Raw genomic sequence first — 19,656 nt, forward strand, 5'->3', positions numbered from 1 at the left:
CTGTGTTTGAGTGTTTTCTGATCGTTTGACAGCTGCTCAGTTACTCAGTCGACTAACTTAGATCCTCAATAACATTTTATTATTCTAATATGAAGAAATAGTGATGATTTATTGAGGAATAATGTAAGTGTTTGTTCTATTGAGAGCATTTTATTGGAGATGTTTAACTTGTTAGAACCAGGCTACGATAAAGTGTCTCAAACTTTATAATCAGGAGGTTAAAACATAACGATTTTGCTACTTTAACCTGATTAAATGTTGGAAAAGTTGACAAAATGTGTTTGTACTGTAAAATTGAATATCAATCAATACATTATACCATTGATCCTGAGCAGGGGGAGCTGCAGCCAATCACAGCTGAGGTCGGTTACTTCCTGGATCTCGGAGCCAAATAAAAATAACACCAACATGAAAACTTCTACTTTACAGAATGAACAACTTGCACGATGTCAGCTTGTGTGATGAGCACTTTATTTACAAATATAATTAAAAGCTCTGACAGATTCATGCTTTCTTTTTAACCTGGAAAAAAAAAAATTAAAGTGCATGCAACAATAAAGCGTCATACTGGTCTGGTTGATAAGAAAAAAACTAAAAACACGGCTCGAGAGTCGTGAGAAGCCAGAAAAAAAATTAAAAATAAAAAGATAATCCTGTTGATAGAATGAATTTCAAATACTATCTGAGGAGGGGGGGAGGAAAAAGCGTCTTTAAAAATTCTGTTTTTTCGATATGAGTGACAGTTAAAATACAATACGAAAATAAGTAAAAGCTCTCCATAAATCCTTCTATACACAAAGTACAAGTCCACCCCCGCCCCCCCCCACAACGAAGCCCTTTGTGCTATCTGGGAGCTGGAGCTCATGTGACACGTTTATTATTAATATCATTATTATTATTATTCACATTGGCTGCCAGTGCAGAGAAATCAGTACGATACAAACACAGAGTACCATGATTCGCTCTCAGTAATCAAATCGACCGCAGGAGTCACATGAATTCTAATCATTATCGTTATACGTGTACTTATCAACGTTGTGATGTTCGTATCAAATTATTCAAATTTGTCATAAAAATGTCCTGATGAGTCGAGGATAGAAAAAAGTGTTGAAAGAAGCAGTGCAGGAGAACGACTGTGGAAGTTTGATTTATCGCTTTGAACAGGTTTTTGTTTTTTTGCACCGCTCGAGACCAAAAAACGACAAAAACGCACGACAAGAATCGATTACCTCTAAAGAACCGGGTGTTTGTGGAGCCGTTTCATTCGTCCTCGTCTTTCTCTCCCTCCTCCTCTCGTCTTCCACATTGCACAAGAAACAGGAAAAACACCGTGACTACGTTATCGTTGTTCTTACAAAATCATGACAACTACAGGACGTTATCCAGCATTTTTTTTTTGTTCTTTTTTTTGTCATCTTGTGACACGACGAGAGACGAGGTGGGGGGGGGAGGAGTTAAGGTGGTGGCCGTCGACCAGCCACTGGACACACACACACACACACACACACACACACAGGATCCTTGTTTTGTTTTTGTTGTTGTGTGTGTGTTTGTGTGAGGACGTCAGCAGCAGTGAACACCTGCACAGTCGGGTTGGAGGAGGAGAGAGAGGCAGACGGACGCCCGGGGGGGACGAGGACAGACGACAGCAGCAGCAGCAGCAGCAGCAGCAGCTCCTCCTCATCTGTAGTCGTCCTTGGGAAAGTCCAGGGTGCCCAGGTTGCCGAAGCCCAGCCGCATGCTCTCCATGTCGAAGCTGTCGATCTCCCGCTCCTGGCGCTCCAGCAGGTGCTTGATCCGGTCGGTTCGCTCCTTCTGAAGGGAAACCAGCTCCTCTTCAATCTGCAGGGAACCACATGTTCAAGATTTAGTGTCAGAGCAGAGAAGAAACATGACTATTCAAATATTCAGAAGACAATTTGACGAGTAGTTGACATTCATGTCCCAGAAGAACATATAAATAAATAGAATGCAGCTTTTCTCAATAATATCAATACAACCATCGTGTGAACTGTAACGTGGGTTTTAGAGGAGCTTGGTGTTTGTGTGGTGATAAAGGACAGATTCAACATTCATAAAGCCTTTAGTGTTTTTATCTTGATTCCTGTTCATAAGAATATGAATAATAGGAATCAGAAAACAAAAGAGAAGACGCTGCTGTGCATCTTTTATCCCCACAGAGGAGAGGAGAGATGCTTCAGTAATAACATCAACACAGATTATTACAGGTCTCATTTCTTCTTTCTTGCCAGAGGGAAACTAAACAAAGAGAATCACTCTCCTGGAGAAACACAGCTCTATACAGCAGTGATGAACAGTGGAGTCGAACCAGCAACTCTTCACTGTAAATCTGGATTCACCACAGGCTCCTTGTGTTTTTGTGTTTTCATGATTCAGTCGTTTGTCTTCTTCACTCAGTGACGTCGCGGCTGCAAACTTTGATGAGCTCTCTCTCATACTGTAAACGTGTGAGTGGGTTAGGTTTCAATAATCAGGTTTCGGTGGCACAAGTTGTTTTGTATCTGCTTCATCTTTCAGACTCACACGTCAGCTCGACACAGAAACACAGACACACACACACACAGACTCAGGTGCAGACAAAGCCCTGCATGGCGCAGTACGGCAATCTGAGCGACTTACTGAGCATGCACAGAAAACTCCAGACTCTGACCATGAACCGAACCAGAGGACAATAGTGCTTCTAAAACCATGACATCATACCGGTCCCCACGGCGCAGGGCTGTACGCGGCCAGGAGAGGGCGACACAGCACCGCCACTGGCGCAGACCACACTGGACCCAGCAGACCTGGATCCAGGCAGCATTTCAAATGTGTCTTTGTTGTCGGAGTGCTGTCTACTAGACTGTGTCGATGACGTCGGTCAGTGTGGAGGGAGGCCTGCTCGGACCTGATCACATGTCAGCAGAGTACAGGTCGTCTGAACGTTCACACCGAAGACGTGTCTCTGTCCTGAGGGGACAAACATCGATGGAGCCGTGTCCAACGTGTGTGAGGACGAAGGAAATCAGCACAAAGCATGAAAGTTAGTTGTCAGCTTGTAACACGGCTGCAGATGTCAGAGCTAATCTGACTTAAGAGAATGTAAAAGAAATATCTGCTGTTGAGGGATTTCAGACAAACAACAACCTCAGGGTGTGTTTTTACAAAAAGGAGCAGACAGAGGTGTTGTAATAATAGAACAATGCGGTGGCGTAGAGAGAGTGTGTGTGTGTGTGTGGGGTGGGGGGGGGGGGGGGCACTGTCATCACCACCTGTGGAGACAATAATCTGTGTGAACTCGTGGATGTCTGTCTGGGTTCGACTTTCATGGCCGCGCTGCTGAGGTGGAAGCAAACGTGAATCAGGAGCCGTTTCCTCAAACCATCGAGGCAACCTCTGAAAAAACTGATGTTTGTATTTGTTGTTTTCATTTGTGTACAGACTCTGATGCTTCGCTCTTTGAAGGGGTTTGTTTACATCCTGTTCCTGATGTACATCGTAAAATGTGTGTTTATGTTCTTTCATGTCTTCTCGAGGTTGAGGATGAGGTTACTTTCCTTTTTGTCCTTTTAATTGGATGTATACGTATGGACGTACCCAAGACACATTCAGACCTTGGTCACATTGTGTTAGTGTGTAAGCCAACATGTCCTGGGCCACCGTGAAGGACCAATCTACTGAAAGGCTCAGAGAAATGTTACGAGTGTGTCAAACATGTTGGTTGCTTTAGTTTGGCACCTTTTGTTCCAGGTGAGCCCGGCGCAGCGACACCTTCTGCTCCAGCTTCTGCTGCTCGCGCTCGTGCTGCGCCTCGGTCTGCATCTTGATCTTGCTCTGGTAGGCGTTGAGCAGCTCCATCTCCTGCTGCAGCTGCTGCCTCAGGGCCTGGCACTCGGCTTCCTGGGCCTCGTCCAGACGCAGCTGACACGGCCGACCACCACGACAGGGGAGAGGGAGGGTGGAGGGGTTCATGGATAAGACACATAGGAGGAGAGAGAGAGAAGAGGAATAGAGATGGAGATAATGGAGGGAAGAAGATGGAAGGGCAACAGGGACAGAAGGGACATGGAGAAGGATATGTGGAGGACAGGATGAAGTGAGAATGTAAATTAGGATGGGACAAGGGGTGAGAAAGAAGAGAACGATATAAGATTTGAGGACAAGAATAATCAACAGGTGGAGAGAGAATCTCCTTCAAAGATCTAAACTTTGAAATATACCATCGTGCTTTAATAAGAGCTTGAACAATGACCACGTGAACTTCTCTCGACTCACCGCCTGCGAGGCCATCATCTCGTTGATGCTCTGTTCGTACTGCTCGGCCAGGATGGCCAGCTTGCGTGTCTGCTCCTCCTTCAGGGCCTTGAGCACCGTCTTGTGGTCGGCCTTGGGCGTGATCTCCATCTGGTGGTGGCGCAGGGCCTTGTACTGCTTGGTCTGCACCTTACACGTGTCCTGGAACTGCTTCTTGATCTGCAGCTCCAGAGCCTGAAGGAGAGAGGACAGACAGAAGAGAGAAGGTGTTGATCAGGTTTGGATTATATGGTTTTGTTTGTCTTTATTAAGTTTGCTGAATTTAAACCTTCAGATTTGTGCTGCAAAAGGTTATACCCAAGTTCAAGTCTTTGTTTTATCAAAATGATCACCAAGGAAGTTGTGTTTTCATTGCGGTTTGTCTTCGTCAGCAGGTTTACACAAAAACAACTGAACTGATTGATGACTTTTTCCATATAATTGTGAATCTCAGAGATGTTGATGAAAACAATCAAGACACATTCAGGGGAGGGATATTTGGGAGTGTGTGAAATCTGGTGCAGCTTGACTGAATTCAAAGGAACTGTTTGGCCTTGGCAGAGGTACAACTGAGTCCCATTCTATTTTTCAAATGAATTTGTTACATCCCGATTTTAAAACTGTCAAACACGACTCATGGTTTGTTTCACCTCCAGACGTGACTCCAATTTATATTCTCAAAGAGCATCTTTGTTAAAATTGATCTGAAATCAAAAGCTTTTGGTTTGAATTTCAATTCCATTTGTCTTTAAGACAATAACCAACCACACGTTAAAGATCCTGTGGTTGAAAAAAAAAGACTTTCTCCGCGTCGACTCACTTTGAGGTTCTTGGGCTGCTGCCGGAGCTCCAGCACGTGCTTGCGGTGGAGTTCACGCTCGCGCCGGTTGTTGTACTCGATCTGGTTCTCCAGCTCCGTCTGATGCTGCAGGAGAATCAGGTCCATGCGCAGCTTCTGCAGGGTCTTCAGCTGCCTCTGCTCCAGCTCCTGCGTGGACTCGTCGTGGCGGATCAGCATGGCGTGCTCCATCTCCTTCTGGGTCTTCTTCTTGTTCAGCTCCTGAAGGAGGCAGGAAACATGGAGGAAGAAGGAACATGGATGATTTGCTGTAGGTGCTACTAATTACTATTATTTTAAATGATAATTTCCCCCAGTAGAAATACATTTTCTTCTTTGTTCGTTTCAGTCTCAGAACATTTGGTGCCATTATCAACAAAATCCATAAATATCACACGTTAAATATCCATTAATTTGAGATTTAAAACGATTGTGTAAAATGTGTATTTTCCCACATAAAGACTCTTTACACAACAGCTTTTCAGATTATGACATAGCTGCAACGCTTTACTCCAATAATCTTCTTACAGTTAACAGGAAACGCCTCATTGATCAGATCTGAACAATGGCTGCACTTATCAAGGACACGCTGCCGTTTTTCTCAGAATTACTCCGGGCCTTGTCACTAACAATAAAAACGAATGAACAGGGATTTTATTTGAAAGTGTTTTGTGGAACTTGCATCATGAATTTAATGATTAAATTAATAAATTCATGAATATTTGTTCTTCCCACCTCTCGGATCTGCTCCTGCTCCAAGTCGTGCCTCTTGATCATGACTTTGCGTCTGAAGGCGCGGCAGTTCCTGTCGTAGAAAACCCTCTGCTGGGCCAGGAGGTGAGCCTCCTCCTCGGCCTGGGAGTGCTGCATGTTCTCCTTGTGCTTGGACAGACGCTCCTGCTTCTCCTTCTTCGGTGTGCTGTGGTCCTCGTTCATCTCCTGAGAAGAGGTGGAAGTTCAAACAGAGATAAAGGACAATGAATCATGTGAATCTGTAAGAGATTAATTTGACGTGTTGGGTGGGTCATTTATCTGAAATTTACATTTTGGGCCCTGTATGAGGAATTAATTTGAGGATTAGTTCCAACCAGTGAATGTGTGAAAAGCAGATTTTCCTTACTATTATATTACATATTCTACATGTTCTGAATGTGGAATAAAAAGCCTCCGTGCACGTCAACATTATCATGCATTTGTGGAGCTCATGCCAAACTCCAGCTGACCTTCTGTCATGGACCACAGCTGACTTTCATATGGTGTAAAAGCTCCATAATTTCAGCCGAATCTCTCCCTCCTCTGTATGAGTTCTCTTTCTCTTTCATGGGCTTTAAGGTAATCTACAACTCGCGCTAATACACTTAACACACGAGCCTGATCCTCGCCCTCTGTGGTGTCTAATTCCGTTACAGCCCTCAGTTGGTGGGAAATATCTCTCCCTGCCAGAGACGCTTTCTTTTAACGGCGCTGACCTAATTTTGGTCACTTATCTCCTAACTGAAAACACAGTGCATCACACTCGCGGCCCACAGGAGCATCATCTGGACTCGGTTCCAAGGTTGCGGAGGCACACTAACGCTGCTCTGTGCGTATGGACTTGTGGGTTTTCCTCATTTGTGTGTGTATACATGTGTAGGTACACGGATAGTGGGCGGTGTGACTCAACACAACTTTCCAAAAGACCACTTTGGAGGTAGTGAATGTGCATGTTTGTGTGGAGGAGGGCTGATTCAACTGTGCACAGCCGACTGGACCGTGTGTCACACACGAGGGAGAAACGCACAAAAGGATGAAAAGAAGGAAAAGAGCAGAACGTGGGGCACCTCCTTTATCTTCTCCTTGCAGAGTTTGTACTGCTTCTTTTGATTATCCAGGAAAGTGGTCAGCTCCTTCTTCTGCTGCGCCACGATCTGCTGCTGGAACTTCTTCTCATCCGCCGACGCCGTCTTCATCTGGAGGGGAGGGGGGGGCAGGAAACAGGGAGAACAGGGGAGCAGTTAGCTCAGCCGTCAGAATATTTTAACTCAACACAATCTCAGCTCTAAACTGTGAATTATACAACAAAAATTTACAGTATATATCAAGATACATTTAAACAATATGATTTCAATGATTTTCAAGCAAAATTACAAAACGTTAGAAGTTTCAGGTCTGCAACTAATTATTCTTTTAGTTCTGAATTTATTTCCTGTTTAATTTCTTGATAAATTGTTTTTTAAATAAGTATTAAATATTTCTAAATGTTTAAAATGTCTGCGATAAAAACTATGTCTGTATGATATTTCAAGGATGTCTTAGTGGAGGATTTATGGTTTTATATAATTATGAAGAGAATATCTTTGAGGTTTGTTTTACTCCCGGTCACAGAAAAAAAATCGACTTAAGGAAATTCTAAAAAAAATTCAAAATATTTCACTATTTTGAAATAATTTTTAAATTAAAAAATGTTTTGTGCCCAATTTCTTACCATAGAGCTGCTGACAAAACCCTGCACTCCTTATGAAACCACATTTAAATCCACAAGATCCAGATGTTGATATGAATCCACATGAAATTGCACAAACTCGTCGATTCCAACCTTTAAAATGTTGAATCTATTCCCATCAAGATTCACTCAGAATTCTCTGAGAAGCCTTGGGAATCGCAATGTTGAAGAAATTCTGCTTCCCTCTACTAAATGTTGTGTTAATCCGTCCAGTAGTTTTTGTGTAATCCTGCTAACTATAAAAAACAAACTCCACCAATGAGGAGGTAATAATTATATAATGATAATAATATTAATAAATAGCTGCAGCCCCTTTAACTTCTCATGTCTTGTTTATTTACACCACGATCAGTTAAAGACTTCTGGCTTTGAGGTGATTGGTTAGTTCGGGTTCGATCTCACTTGTTTTAGTTTGTTTTATAGAAATTCAATGAAAAGATGATTTAACCAGAATTTAATAACCCGTTGGTCTAACAGAGCGATGTCTCACACACACTTATGACATGTGACCTTGTGTGTTTATGTTGCTGGTCTTTATGAGCAGATAAACTATCTCTGTGGCCGGGGCGGCTGGCCGCACTCTAATCACCGAGACACACAGCTTGTTTTGCAGAGCCTGACATCTTCTGACCTACTTCTGCCCTCGTGTTTCATCACATCTATCATTGGGTGGCAGCAGCGTGTTAAGTCAGAACTTACCTCTTCTTTAACCGAGTGAACAATAACACCTCTGAGCAGAATCAAACTAACTCATCTCCAGAAACAGAAACAGAATCTAAATAACTACAGCATCATTTCCTCCCTCGAGCCAACTGTTGCACGTTGTGATCATCTGTGTAATAACTTATGAGTTTACTGCACTTGTGCGTCCGCTCGTGTGCAATAACCCCTGACCACCCTCGGACCAAGCCCACCTCCTTCTCGCTCTGCACGGCGTGGCGCTTGGCCAGCTTCTCCAGCTCGATGTAGGCGTTGTTGGCCTGCGTCTCCACCTCCTTCTGCAGCTTGAGCCGGTGCTCGTCCATCTCGGCCTTCAGCTTGTTCTCCAGGGCGATCAGCTGCTTCTGGTGCTGCCGCCGCATGCGCTTGTAGCCCGACATCTGCTCCCGCAGCTCGCTCTCCTGCTCATGCTCGTGGATCTGCTTGGTCACCTGTGGAGGAAGAGAAGTTGGGAGATGTGAGCGCTTCCGACAACTGATTCAAGATCAGACTTAAAACAATGTTGTTGTACATATACAAGAAATTAAACGTTTTTAAAATTCAGGGTGAATCAAAACTCCCATGTTTAATCTATCACCTGTTCTTTGTAAAGATTTTGCAACAATTTATCCAGGTCGTCTTTTGGTTGATGAGTGGAGTTGAAAAATTTAATAATTTCAGATCAGCTGCTGTTATCAGTGAGCACCTTAAAAAGTTAACACAATTGATTTCAAATAAATTAAGAATTTAAAAAACAAAAACTGTGAAATCCTTTTAGCTGTGAGCCAAACAAAAGCCCTTTCATTTGACCATCGCACACAGAGTCACCGCACAGATCAGGAAACCAAGAAACCATCGGAAATGTGTTCAAACCAGATGGAACGAGAAAATAAACACAACTGAACATCTCCATCATCACATTTAATCCAAATTAAGGATCAAATTCATTTTCTGAACAGAAACATCATCTTTTTCTCTTCTTTTTTTTCAGGAAAACCTACGTCCGACACACCAACCTGAGCACAGAAAGGATTCTCCACGTCCAAGTAATACTCGCTCCGCATCTTCTCATAACTTCCACCTGAACTCCTCCGGCCAAACATGATGGCTACTTTAGCCAAGTGCACCAGCATCCAGGAACCTTGTGCAGCATCCTACGTCTGACAGAACCTCGTCTCCGCTCCGATGCCACCCTGAGACCCCCCCACCCCCACACCCCTTTACTGGAAGAGGACCCCCCCTCACTTCTCTCCTTGGTTCGAGCCCTGGGCACGCAGCGGCAGTGGCAGGCGTATGAACTACGAATGAGGGAGGCCAACTCCGCCGGCCAACAAGAGCACAGAGCGGCTCTTTAGTCGGGCAAACGCTAAGCGGCGTACAGCAGGTGGGTCACATGAATACCTCATTGAGAAGGAGTGAGAGAAGTTGAAGGGGGGAGGTTGGAGGGGAGAAGGCAGAGAGATAAAGGGGAGAGGGGGGTTGCAAAGGAGAAGCAGCAGATGGAGAATGAACAGAGGAGTTAGAAGGTAAGAAAATTGAAATAATGAGAAGTAAAGTAAGAGGGAATCTAGAGGGAAGAGGTGGAAATAGATGGAGGTTCGAGCTCCGCTCCGTAATCCGTGTTGAATCAATACCCCTACTGTAATACTGCTGCTCCCAATCCCAGTCACTTGCTCCGCTGCCACCCTGCACGCGGCCACAAAGGGCCAAGTCACGTCATGTGATGGCCTCTTTCACACAAGGCTCAGGCCCTGCAGAGGAGATCATATTCAGAGGGAGTGGAGGGGCAGCATGGAGGCGAAAGGTGAATGTTCCAGTGAGATCAGTGGGAATTTCACAGCTGAACTAGGTTGTGCTGCTGAATTAGCAGTTTGAGGAGGTCTGTCTTAAATTACCTTTGTGCTGCACTGAGAGGACACTATTTGCATAATAGAGGAAATGTGCTGACGGTGGCAGCAATATTTGTGCTTCTAAAATGAACAGGGGCATTTCTTTTCCTACTTTTTCCCATGATTTGGGTTAAAAGGTTTTCAACCCTGACAGAATTTGGAGGAGAAGTGGAAGAAGCTCTACAGGACACTGGAATTGTTCTAAACCAGAAGATAAAAGCACGAGTTGAACTGGAAGGAGACCAGGTAGAGCTCAAACCTCCACCGAGGCCCAACGGTCTCCTCATGAAACCACATTGAAATTCACTAGATCCGGGTTTGTGTTTGGATGTGCACCAGATTTCACTTACTCATAAATATCACTCATCTAAACATGTCTTTCTTTTCATCAGGATCCATGAATTATTCTCTCAGAAATAAAAATACCCATCTTGCAATATGAAAGAAAAAGTAGAAACATTCCAGGATCTGCCCCCTGAAGCATTTAATTGGTTCTCTCCTCACCTATAGCACATCCTTCCACCCATGGTTTTAGCGTAATCCTGCTAACTAACTAACTAACCGACCAACAGACAAAGACCAAAACATGATTTCACTAATGTCCTTCCTCATAACATGAAGTTAAGTCCAGTGTTTCTGGCTGTTTGTCAGGCACGAGACAGAAAAAGAAGAAATGTCTGCACGTTGAATGTTAGTACAGATGTATAGTAACATATGGTGAAGTCGTCTGGCTGAAAGAGGGAAGTCAAAAACCTCCACAGACCCTCATTTATTGCCCTCTTTTCCTGTACATGGACAAACTTATAATCTGTATTCTCATGTATCAACTCAGGAGGGATGCAAACAAATGTTTTGCATCTGGTTTAACCACAAGCTCTGACATCTATCTGCAGGAAGTCTTTTGCTCCATTTTCTGCTAAATAACTAATAAATACCATTCAAATATAATGTTATGGGTTTAAAGCTGATGGAGAAGAAGAGTGTTTCGCTGCGTCTCAAAGCGCTGAAGACGAGGTGAAGTTTTTAATAACGCTGTTGTCTCTCGTGCCACCTCAAGCTTCAGTCAGTTACTTAATCTGACCTATAGTAACCCCTGCCCTCCCTCTCACTCCGCTCGAGCCTCACACTCATTCTCCTTCTTGTGTTTTTTGTATTTTCACCGTTTCTATCCCTTCTTGTCCTTCATTTACATCTGCCTCGGTCATTTCTCCTTAGTTTGCACTTTCTCGACCTCATCTTTTATCTCTTCTCCTTTTTCTCTTGAACATTTATTTTCTTTCTTCACATCATATCAGACTATCTGCATCATGTCACCTCTGAGTTTCTAATCCTTTCACCCTCTTTTTGTCTTGTCCATCTTGTCCAGATTTGAATCTGTGCTGCTCGTTTATTTACTTGTCTTTCTCTTCTCTGATATCTTGTCTGTATCCTCCTCCTCCTCCTCTTCCTCCTCCTCCTCCTCCTCCTCCTCCTCCTCCTCCTCCTCCTCCTCCTCCTCCTCCTGCTGTGACGCTCTTTCATTTCATTCCCGCTCTAATGTCTTTGAATCTCCCTCCATCACCTTGATTTCCTCCTTTGTCTTTAAAACACGAGCACACTTCTCGCTCTGGAATCACTTGCGAGGTTTGTGAGGATGCATCTTATTACTTGCAGGTTTTTCATTATTTCCCTTTTTTTTTTAAATTCCTTTCTTCTCGTTCATGATCTCTCTCTTTCTTTCTCTCTCGCTGTCTCTCTTCCCGTTCTCCATCTTCATCTCTCCATCACCCCTCACCATCTGGACCCCCCGCTCCTCTCTCTCCCTCACTCTTTGTCTACCTGCTGATTCCAGTCTCAGCGAGTTGAGGCCAATCTGAGGACGTCTGCGCTCAGGAGAAAAACATGATGTCATCTTTTTCAGCGCCGGCGGGCAGGACCAGCACGATCACACGCTGTGGTTTACACGATGCTGTCTCTCTCCTCAAGACTTCAGTTACACAGAGCTGCCGACACAGCGTGTGCCACCTCGGCTGCTTATACTCTAGTATGAATTTATCCACAGCAAATTACAATGAACCAAAACAGTTTTAAAAGAGGAATGTGTGGGTTACAGCTCTGCAGCATTCGGAAAACTCTTCTGTGATATTAGAGTGATTCTTAAACAAATGAGTGATGGAAAATGTAAGAGCTCGGAAGAGAGAGGAATTGTATTTTTCCTTTTTAAGTTAGATGTGAGTAGATGTCAGGATGTAATCGCTTGTCTTATGTGGTTATAGGAACACATTTCTTTAAACTTAGGGCTTCTCCTGTAACCCGTTACAACGTGTCACTACTTCATCCTGTTGAACTTAAATAAAGCCAAAATATCCCGGATACAGATGTCGCCATCTTGCACTTTAAAAGTCATTTGAGAGTCAGCCTTAGCTGTAAATCATGACTTTGGCGCAAGATGGCGGTGTTGGTTTTCAATAGTTTTTGGCTATATTTTTATATAGTGGGCGGAAGTGTGGAAAAAGTAATTAATCTACAACCTATAGCTTCTTTTCCACTGATCACAAAACCCACTAACATCCGGCTTTTGCCTATTATAGAATACAATCGACATTTACTCCCGGTCAGATGACTCCGGCAGACGAGGCTCCAGCTCTGATTGGCAGTGATGGAAACATGACACCCAGGTGACTGCACCTTCTCCTGCCTGACGTTATGGTGCAAATTGAACTCTCAGGCGTTGGTGCTCAAATAGCCATGAACATTTTTGTTTTTAAGCATGTTGAGACAACGATTCTTTCTTCACATCCTGCATGTGAAGTGAGTGAGCTCCTGAATTTTCCGGCACATTCACAAAGTCGAACATGACTCACCGGGAGAAAAACATTTATATTACACAAGAAGGTTAATCACTTTAATTGGTTGAGTTACATGGAGTCAAGAAAGGTTGGGAAACCACAGTGTGGAAGCTTCTGGAGATAAAACTGAGACAGTGTTTCCTCCCGAGGGGCCACTGAAACAAATGCTTGACAGAGTAATGACCTTATTTTATACTTTTCTGGCGAGGTCCCCACAGAAGGGAAAGTAAAACAGCAAAGAAAGGAACCATATATCACTAAGAAATGTCTCAGGGTGGATTCTGACCCTGGAATTTGATGATATGTTTCTATTTTCAACCATCATACTTTAGTGGCTCCAGCGTTGGTGTTCAATGGGAATGTAGAATGGCCAGAAGGAATCATACAGATCCTATCAATGTCTGTTGCAAAGTTATGAGACGCTACAACTGTAAGGTAAATATAAACACAAGAAATCTCCAGTGGTGGGTAAATAATACACACACAGCCCCTGAACTATCAGTGGTTCAGGTGCTGGTAAAAGACACACACACACACAACCATACACACACACACTGCCTTGCTCATGTGGTCTGATTTAAGACCTGACAAAAGACGGGACTCAAAAATAAAACCACTAGGTCATGGATGGGTAAACACAAACAGACACACACACACACACGTACAAACACACACTCTCATACACTTACACACAACACCGCGACTACTTACTAGTTACTAGAGCTGGTTTCCATGACAACAGACTGGGAGGGAGACATAGAAAGAAGGAGAGAGAGAAAAGCCCCCCCCCCCCCCCCCCCCCACCCCACCCCTTCAACTGAGAATATCTGAGACCGTTGGTTTATCAAGAGCAGGAGAGGGAGGACGGGGAGGAGAGGTAATGTGAAGCATAGTACAAGAGGAGGGAAAACAAAAGGAGTGAGGTGAATAATAGGGACGAGGAGGAGAAATGGTTAATTGTGGAGCCGGAGAGAGGTGAAGACAGAAATATAGATGGAGACGAAAGAAGAATAATGATCAAAAGTACAGAAAACAAAGAATAAAACATCAAAGAGTTGGTGAAGGAACAAGGAAAAGACAGATCTGCTAAACAACGCGACAAGAACATATTTTTTTCACAGCCTGGAGACATTACGTCAACGTCCTTCACAATCAGTGACAGGAACAAAACAATTCCTCATGTGTGATCTCGTGTGCTGCTGCAGTGTAAACACAACAACTGTGAGATGTTGATTTTTTGATTTTCCCCAAACAACACACTTTGTCCAGGTGGAGAAAATGACCTCCTAGAGACATAAAACACGTTTTGTTAATCTCACCAGTGATGCAGACTTGATGGTGGCGAAGCGGCTCTGGTTCTTGTAGTTCTGAGCCTGGCTGCTCTTGTCGGAGGAGGCCGGCCTCAGCTCTGGTCGGTGGTCCCTGTGGAGCCCATCGTCCCAGTTGTACTGATGGTCCTGCGTGAAACACACTTTTAATGAGACTGAGGTGAACAAGTCATACGTTGTTTAGCTGGGAAGTTACAGCAGAGAAAGTGATAAGGTAAAGCTGATATGTCAAAATTAAAAGATGACCCAAATTTTCAGATGTGGATTTCTGAGTTTGAATCGTTGGAAATAATTTGGTAATGTAAGAACAAGTCGACAAAATACACAACATAGGTCTAGTCTAGAATTGTTCCACCTTATATGTTTAAATGAGCCATATTGTGGTCATATTCATAATTTGTGTTATGACTTGAAAATGTTTACACTCTCGAATGTTCAGGAAACACACCACTGTCCTCATACTGCTGCAGCTCCTCTTTTCAGCCTCTGTCTGAAACACTAGGCTCGTTAAGGTGCCCCCCCCCCCGGATATGTGGGCCTCAGCTCTTGCCTTACCGAGCTTTGTTAGACGGCGAACCAGAATAGCTGTCAGCTGTGCATAACGCAAATGTGGGTTAGTGTGATGACATGTGACATCACAGTGGTTTGAATGACGAGGTGTTTCATGTGACTCACAGACTTCTGGCTTTTTTAATCTTTCAAAAACGTTGACATTCAAAACAAATGAAAAATCATCAAATGTCTCCTTTGAACTCCGCAGTACTAAAACTCTTTAAATAACAACATTTCCCATTAATGTTTAATCACACGAAATGTAATTATCAAAAGGAATCATCAGCCGCTGCTGAAACTGTGTCAATCGGAACCTTTCCAACCCCCCCACCCAGACGTTTTCAGGAACCTGGGACCAGAGAGTTGATTCATGTGAGACGTGATCTTCATCAGCGTCTCACAACAATATGTGTCACTTTCATTTGTTCTCAGATCAGCCCCCTGAACTTGAAACAACACACTTACTGTCTGTGCGTATTCACACTCTGTCAAATCTCAGAGAGCAGATGAAGAAAGAGAATGACGGAGCAGTGACAGCCCTCTCTTCACACATCTTTCATTTACATGAGGTATTCAAGGAGATAGGCATTGTGTTGACCTCTGTGTAACGTGTGACTGTGTGAGTTGTAAGAGCGCGCGTGTGTGTGTGTGTGTTGCTTGTCGACATGTGTACACAGCCTTTGTTCCTGGAGTGTGAACAGTGTCTGTGATGAACTTGAAGCAATCTGCCAAACAGTGAGGACTATGTCGATGGTTTCCATGGTTTCAGGGGGGGGGGGAGGGGATTACACACACACTCGTGAAAACAGTGAGAAAAAACCCAGAGGATGTTTTCAACGGAGCAGTGTGTCGTTTCCTTTTCAGGAGTGTCGTCGTTACCACATAAAGAAAGTGGTGTTGGGTTTTATGTACTGAGGAATACGATTCTTACAAGAGTGCTAATTCCATCCATCCATTATCTATACTGGTTGGCTTGAGTCAGTCCCAGTTAACGTTAAGGTTACACCATGGAGAGGTGGCCAGGGGCGATGTACAGACACAAACACACTTACTGGCAATTTAGAGTCCACAATTAATCTGACAACATGTCTCTGGACTGTAGGAGGAAGCTTGAGGTCCCACATATGAGGAGAACATGCAAATTCCACACCGGACGACTGACTACTTGTCTTACTCTTTATCAAAGGGACTTTTTAAATCAGTGGATTGAGGAGTTTACAATACGATAATGTGGGAATATAATAATAATCCTTTTTTTAACCACTATGGGGAAATTACACGTGTAACCAGCATCAGCAGATATCAGCAAAGGGGATAAACATATATTGGCCATGACATGGTTTCAGTGACGGGGTTCATGAGCTCATCTGCTTGGACAGAAGATTTTGTGATTGACTGAGAACTTCTCACACTGGTTTTCAGGTTGTGACTCCAGTTTGGTTTTGGTTATGACTTTTAATCCCTCTTCCACTTCCCTTTTCACCCCTGACCTTCACCTTTTTGGTGTGCGGCGAGGAGTCCAGGGTGCTGCCGTAGTCCTGGGGGTGCATCATGGTCATGTCGGAGCAGCTGTCGTCCAGCACCTCCTGCATGCTGTTCACGCTGCTGCTCTGGCTGCCTGTGCTGACCGAGGTGCTGGGGATGGAGTGGTTGCTGCCCAGGCTGTTCATCTTACAGCTGGCCGCCTCGCTGTCCTGCAGGGGAACGTCCACACACATGCATGAAGATGTGGCTCCACAAACGAGTGCTCAAGAGTCATGCACTCGTGTCTTTCTTTAAAACCAACAACCTCAGGATTGATTCAAAACTATGCTTATTTGTGTTCTACCCTAACTCTTAGGATGCTTGTATCATTTTGTGGTGTCAGTGAGTGATCATGATACATAAAGCGGAATCAAACTGCACAACTTTAAAGAGCAGCGCAGTCTTCAAGTCTCCAGTGAGAGAGTTGTAGATCAGGAGGCTATAATCAATCTTTCCACTGCACCCTCTCCTAAAACCAGAACGCTTTGGGACTGCAGGGTTTTATACAGTACAGTGTTCAGGGGTGTCTCGTTGCACTGAGGTCTGGTGGCTGCTCTGGATTGCATCACGTGGTGTAAGATGACAGGACTTGTGGCTGCTGGCTGCCCGTGCCGGTTCATGCTTCCTCAGACCAGGTCAACTAACGGGCATTTCAAACCGACGTCAGGCTGCGGCAGCTGCAGAAGAAAGGCTTCTACAACATCCGCTCGGACAAAGACACCTGTCCTCTCCCTCTGTACAGTGAGTCTCAGTTCCTCTGTTGGATGCAGATAATCCTGCAATGTTGACTCAGATCAAGTGAAATCAGTCTCTCACTGCAGAGCAATTCTGTGCTTGAATTAGAATAAGAAACTGATGGGCTGCAGTGGAAAAGGACGATCAATCCACTTAGAAAAACGTGTGATCCAACAAATTCTGTTAAATGTTTCAGTCCATTTCTAAGAATAAATGTGCAGCTTCTCCGACCTGTGTTCGTGCTGTGGTATCTTTTTTTCCTGAAATTGTAAAAGTGACCTGCAGACATAAAAACCAGCTGCTGCACAAAGAGCTGTTCACCTATTCAAAGTGAAGATCAGCATGGTGAACAGATCCGGAACTGGAGAATCTGATGTTGTTATTGACAAGGTCACTGCTTTGTTCAGATTTAATCATCATCAAAATGTTGAAAACATCCTATCTTGTTAAAGATAGTGATCCTGGATCCCTACCAACATGTGATGGGTTCTTCTATGACATGTACCACATACTACCACCAAAATGTCAGGTAAATCAGTCTAGTTGTTTTTTTGAATTTTATATACACTGTCCAATCAACACCCCCGTGTCCCTCTTCCTCCCACCTCCTCCTCCTCCTGGCTCTCTCCCATCAGCCCGTTGTGCTTCTCCTGGTAGAGGATCTTCTTCATCTTGCGGTACTGCAGGTTGTCCAGCTCACGCACTGCGTCCTTGGTCCTCTGGATGAGTTCGAGGAGAATGCGTGGCGACCGCTCCCGACGCACAAAATCATGCTGGACAGAGAAAGAGAGGGAGAGCGTCGATTAGTATGTCGGGTCTTAAGTTAGCTGTAGAAGGAGGAAACACTTGTTTTTGTCTTTCTTAAACTGTACTCTGATCTGTTTAAAGTTACGTAGTAAGGTCACTCTACATATGATACAATTTTTTGGTGTTAAATGATTAACGATAGTCTACATGTTACAGTTTACAGAAATTGTATCTAGTAATCTAAATATCGATAGCAAATAATAAACAATAAAGTAAAACAAAAAGATGGTGTTTGCTGGATTAGATCGAATAGATTAGGTACTTCTCAGCAAATACGAAAAACTGTGATTGAAGCACAGCTTTAAGATCTAACTAGATATGAATTGTGTTTGAAGTAGATCATATTTGACATATTTTCAATGCGCTGCTTTTAACTTGTTTCATCCATTCATTTCAATAAACACCACAACTGTGCCTGTCACTAGAGGGCGCCTGCAGGTTGCTCAGCTGATCCTGGGACTCACAGCTTCCTGTGAAAGACTGTCATAAAATCGATTTTCTCAAATACCCCTGATCCTCTTCTTTCCAGTGACTAATGTCTTCTCTGTATTTGCATCTGCATTAATGACATCTTTAATTAAATTATGGCAAGGCACAGAAACAACTGTTTAAGAATATGATGATAATGAGAGGCTTTTAGGTCTACAATTATGTAAATGTATTTAAGGGTTATTATAGAATCATCCTTTCCACTAAAGAGGGTGGTGACACATTTCGATTTTTAAGCTATGAAAGGTTCTTCTTTAGTTCGATGAAGGTGTGTCTTTGTGTATTTATGAAATTATTCAACCTGTTACACAATCAGGTCAGAGAGGGGGGGGGGACAATTTACTGTACTGTAAATGCAAAATGAAAATAAACCAAAAACGCGTCATGTTCTCTGGCCGGCTCCTCTGCCCACTCCACCACACACTCACACCTCCTCTTAGTCACTCTCATTCATAAATGATTGTGCGCTCGGCTGAAAAGGCTAAAAATGTTTGTAACGTCAGGCTAAAATATAAATATATGACGAGATGTGAGAAAAAATAACACATTTTAGGTCCATCTCCCTCTCTCTCTCCCTCCCTCTGCACACCTTCCTCTTCCATGTGACAGATGCTGGTGTAATGGGTTAGTCAGGACACGGGGGGGATGACATCACTGCTCTGAAAATAGAGATGAGAGTGATTTGTCCCGTTTTCTGACGGATGGAGTGTGGGTGCGCGCTCGGCCACCCCCGACCCATCAGCCAGCGTAAGTGATCTCCAGGATTCTTCCTCATTATGGGGGTGGTGCTAAGAAGAAGGGACATGACACAATGTTCTGTGTGCAGCGTCGCCGGCCTCTCTACCAGATTTACTTTGTAGAGGATCGGCAAATTATGAAACAAATACTTGTTATCATTTAGTATTAACTCAGAGTTTCTGCAGGTTTAAACAACCCAGAACGAGTCTCCAACTTCTCCCACTATCCGGAGATCAAGCTAAAATATACTGAATAAACGCTGCCCTCCTGCACATGTCAAGTCTGCACAGTAGAGATCGTGGAGCCGTGGTATCGACGTCTCGAAACGCGATACAATGAAACGTGATCATGAATCAACACTGACATAATTAATTATATATTTAAAACCTATGACGTTATATTTCAAACAAATTTAAGACTTTTTAAGGCCTAAAATCCAGTTTATGAAATTGTA

General features: G+C 43.7%; 1 protein-coding gene and 1 long non-coding RNA gene across 8 annotated transcripts in view; one reads left to right on the forward strand and one right to left on the reverse strand.

Moving 5' to 3' along the window:
- Positions 1-454: 454 nt before the first annotated feature.
- taok3a (TAO kinase 3a) overlaps positions 455-19,656 on the reverse strand; it is a 62,207-nt gene continuing 43,005 nt past the window's right edge. For 2 of the 3 annotated variants that reach the window (XM_053420971.1, XM_053420972.1), the window contains exons 12-21: positions 17,774-17,941; positions 16,406-16,603; positions 14,349-14,486; positions 8,528-8,764; positions 6,952-7,080; positions 5,867-6,070; positions 5,114-5,353; positions 4,276-4,488; positions 3,739-3,921; positions 455-1,842 (exon numbers count right to left, since the gene is read on the reverse strand). In XM_053420971.1, coding sequence (XP_053276946.1) covers positions 1,681-1,842; positions 3,739-3,921; positions 4,276-4,488; positions 5,114-5,353; positions 5,867-6,070; positions 6,952-7,080; positions 8,528-8,764; positions 14,349-14,486; positions 16,406-16,603; positions 17,774-17,941 — 1,872 coding nt within the window. In that variant the 3' untranslated portion in view covers positions 455-1,680. Of the gene's footprint in view, positions 1,843-3,738; positions 3,922-4,275; positions 4,489-5,113; positions 5,354-5,866; positions 6,071-6,951; positions 7,081-8,527; positions 8,765-9,328; positions 11,657-14,348; positions 14,487-16,405; positions 16,604-17,773; positions 17,942-19,656 lie in introns of those variants that run through there. The other variant, XM_053420973.1, reaches the window with a different exon arrangement.
- LOC128438411 (uncharacterized) lies at positions 5,872-18,794 on the forward strand. 5 transcript variants are annotated; one of them, XR_008338328.1, is made up of 7 exons: positions 5,872-6,125; positions 6,765-6,942; positions 9,304-9,696; positions 10,339-10,447; positions 12,033-13,464; positions 15,342-17,697; positions 17,804-18,794. It is a non-coding gene; the product is annotated as an uncharacterized LOC128438411 (long non-coding RNA). The 5 variants fall into 5 exon arrangements; XR_008338325.1 differs by lacking the exons at positions 5,872-6,125; positions 6,765-6,942 and adding an exon at positions 8,568-8,790 and having other exon boundaries at positions 12,033-12,858; positions 13,362-13,464; XR_008338327.1 differs by lacking the exon at positions 5,872-6,125 and having other exon boundaries at positions 6,209-6,942.

The sequence above is a fragment of the Pleuronectes platessa genome, chromosome 4 (assembly GCF_947347685.1).
Source record: "Pleuronectes platessa chromosome 4, fPlePla1.1, whole genome shotgun sequence".
NCBI lineage: Eukaryota > Metazoa > Chordata > Actinopteri > Pleuronectiformes > Pleuronectidae > Pleuronectes > Pleuronectes platessa.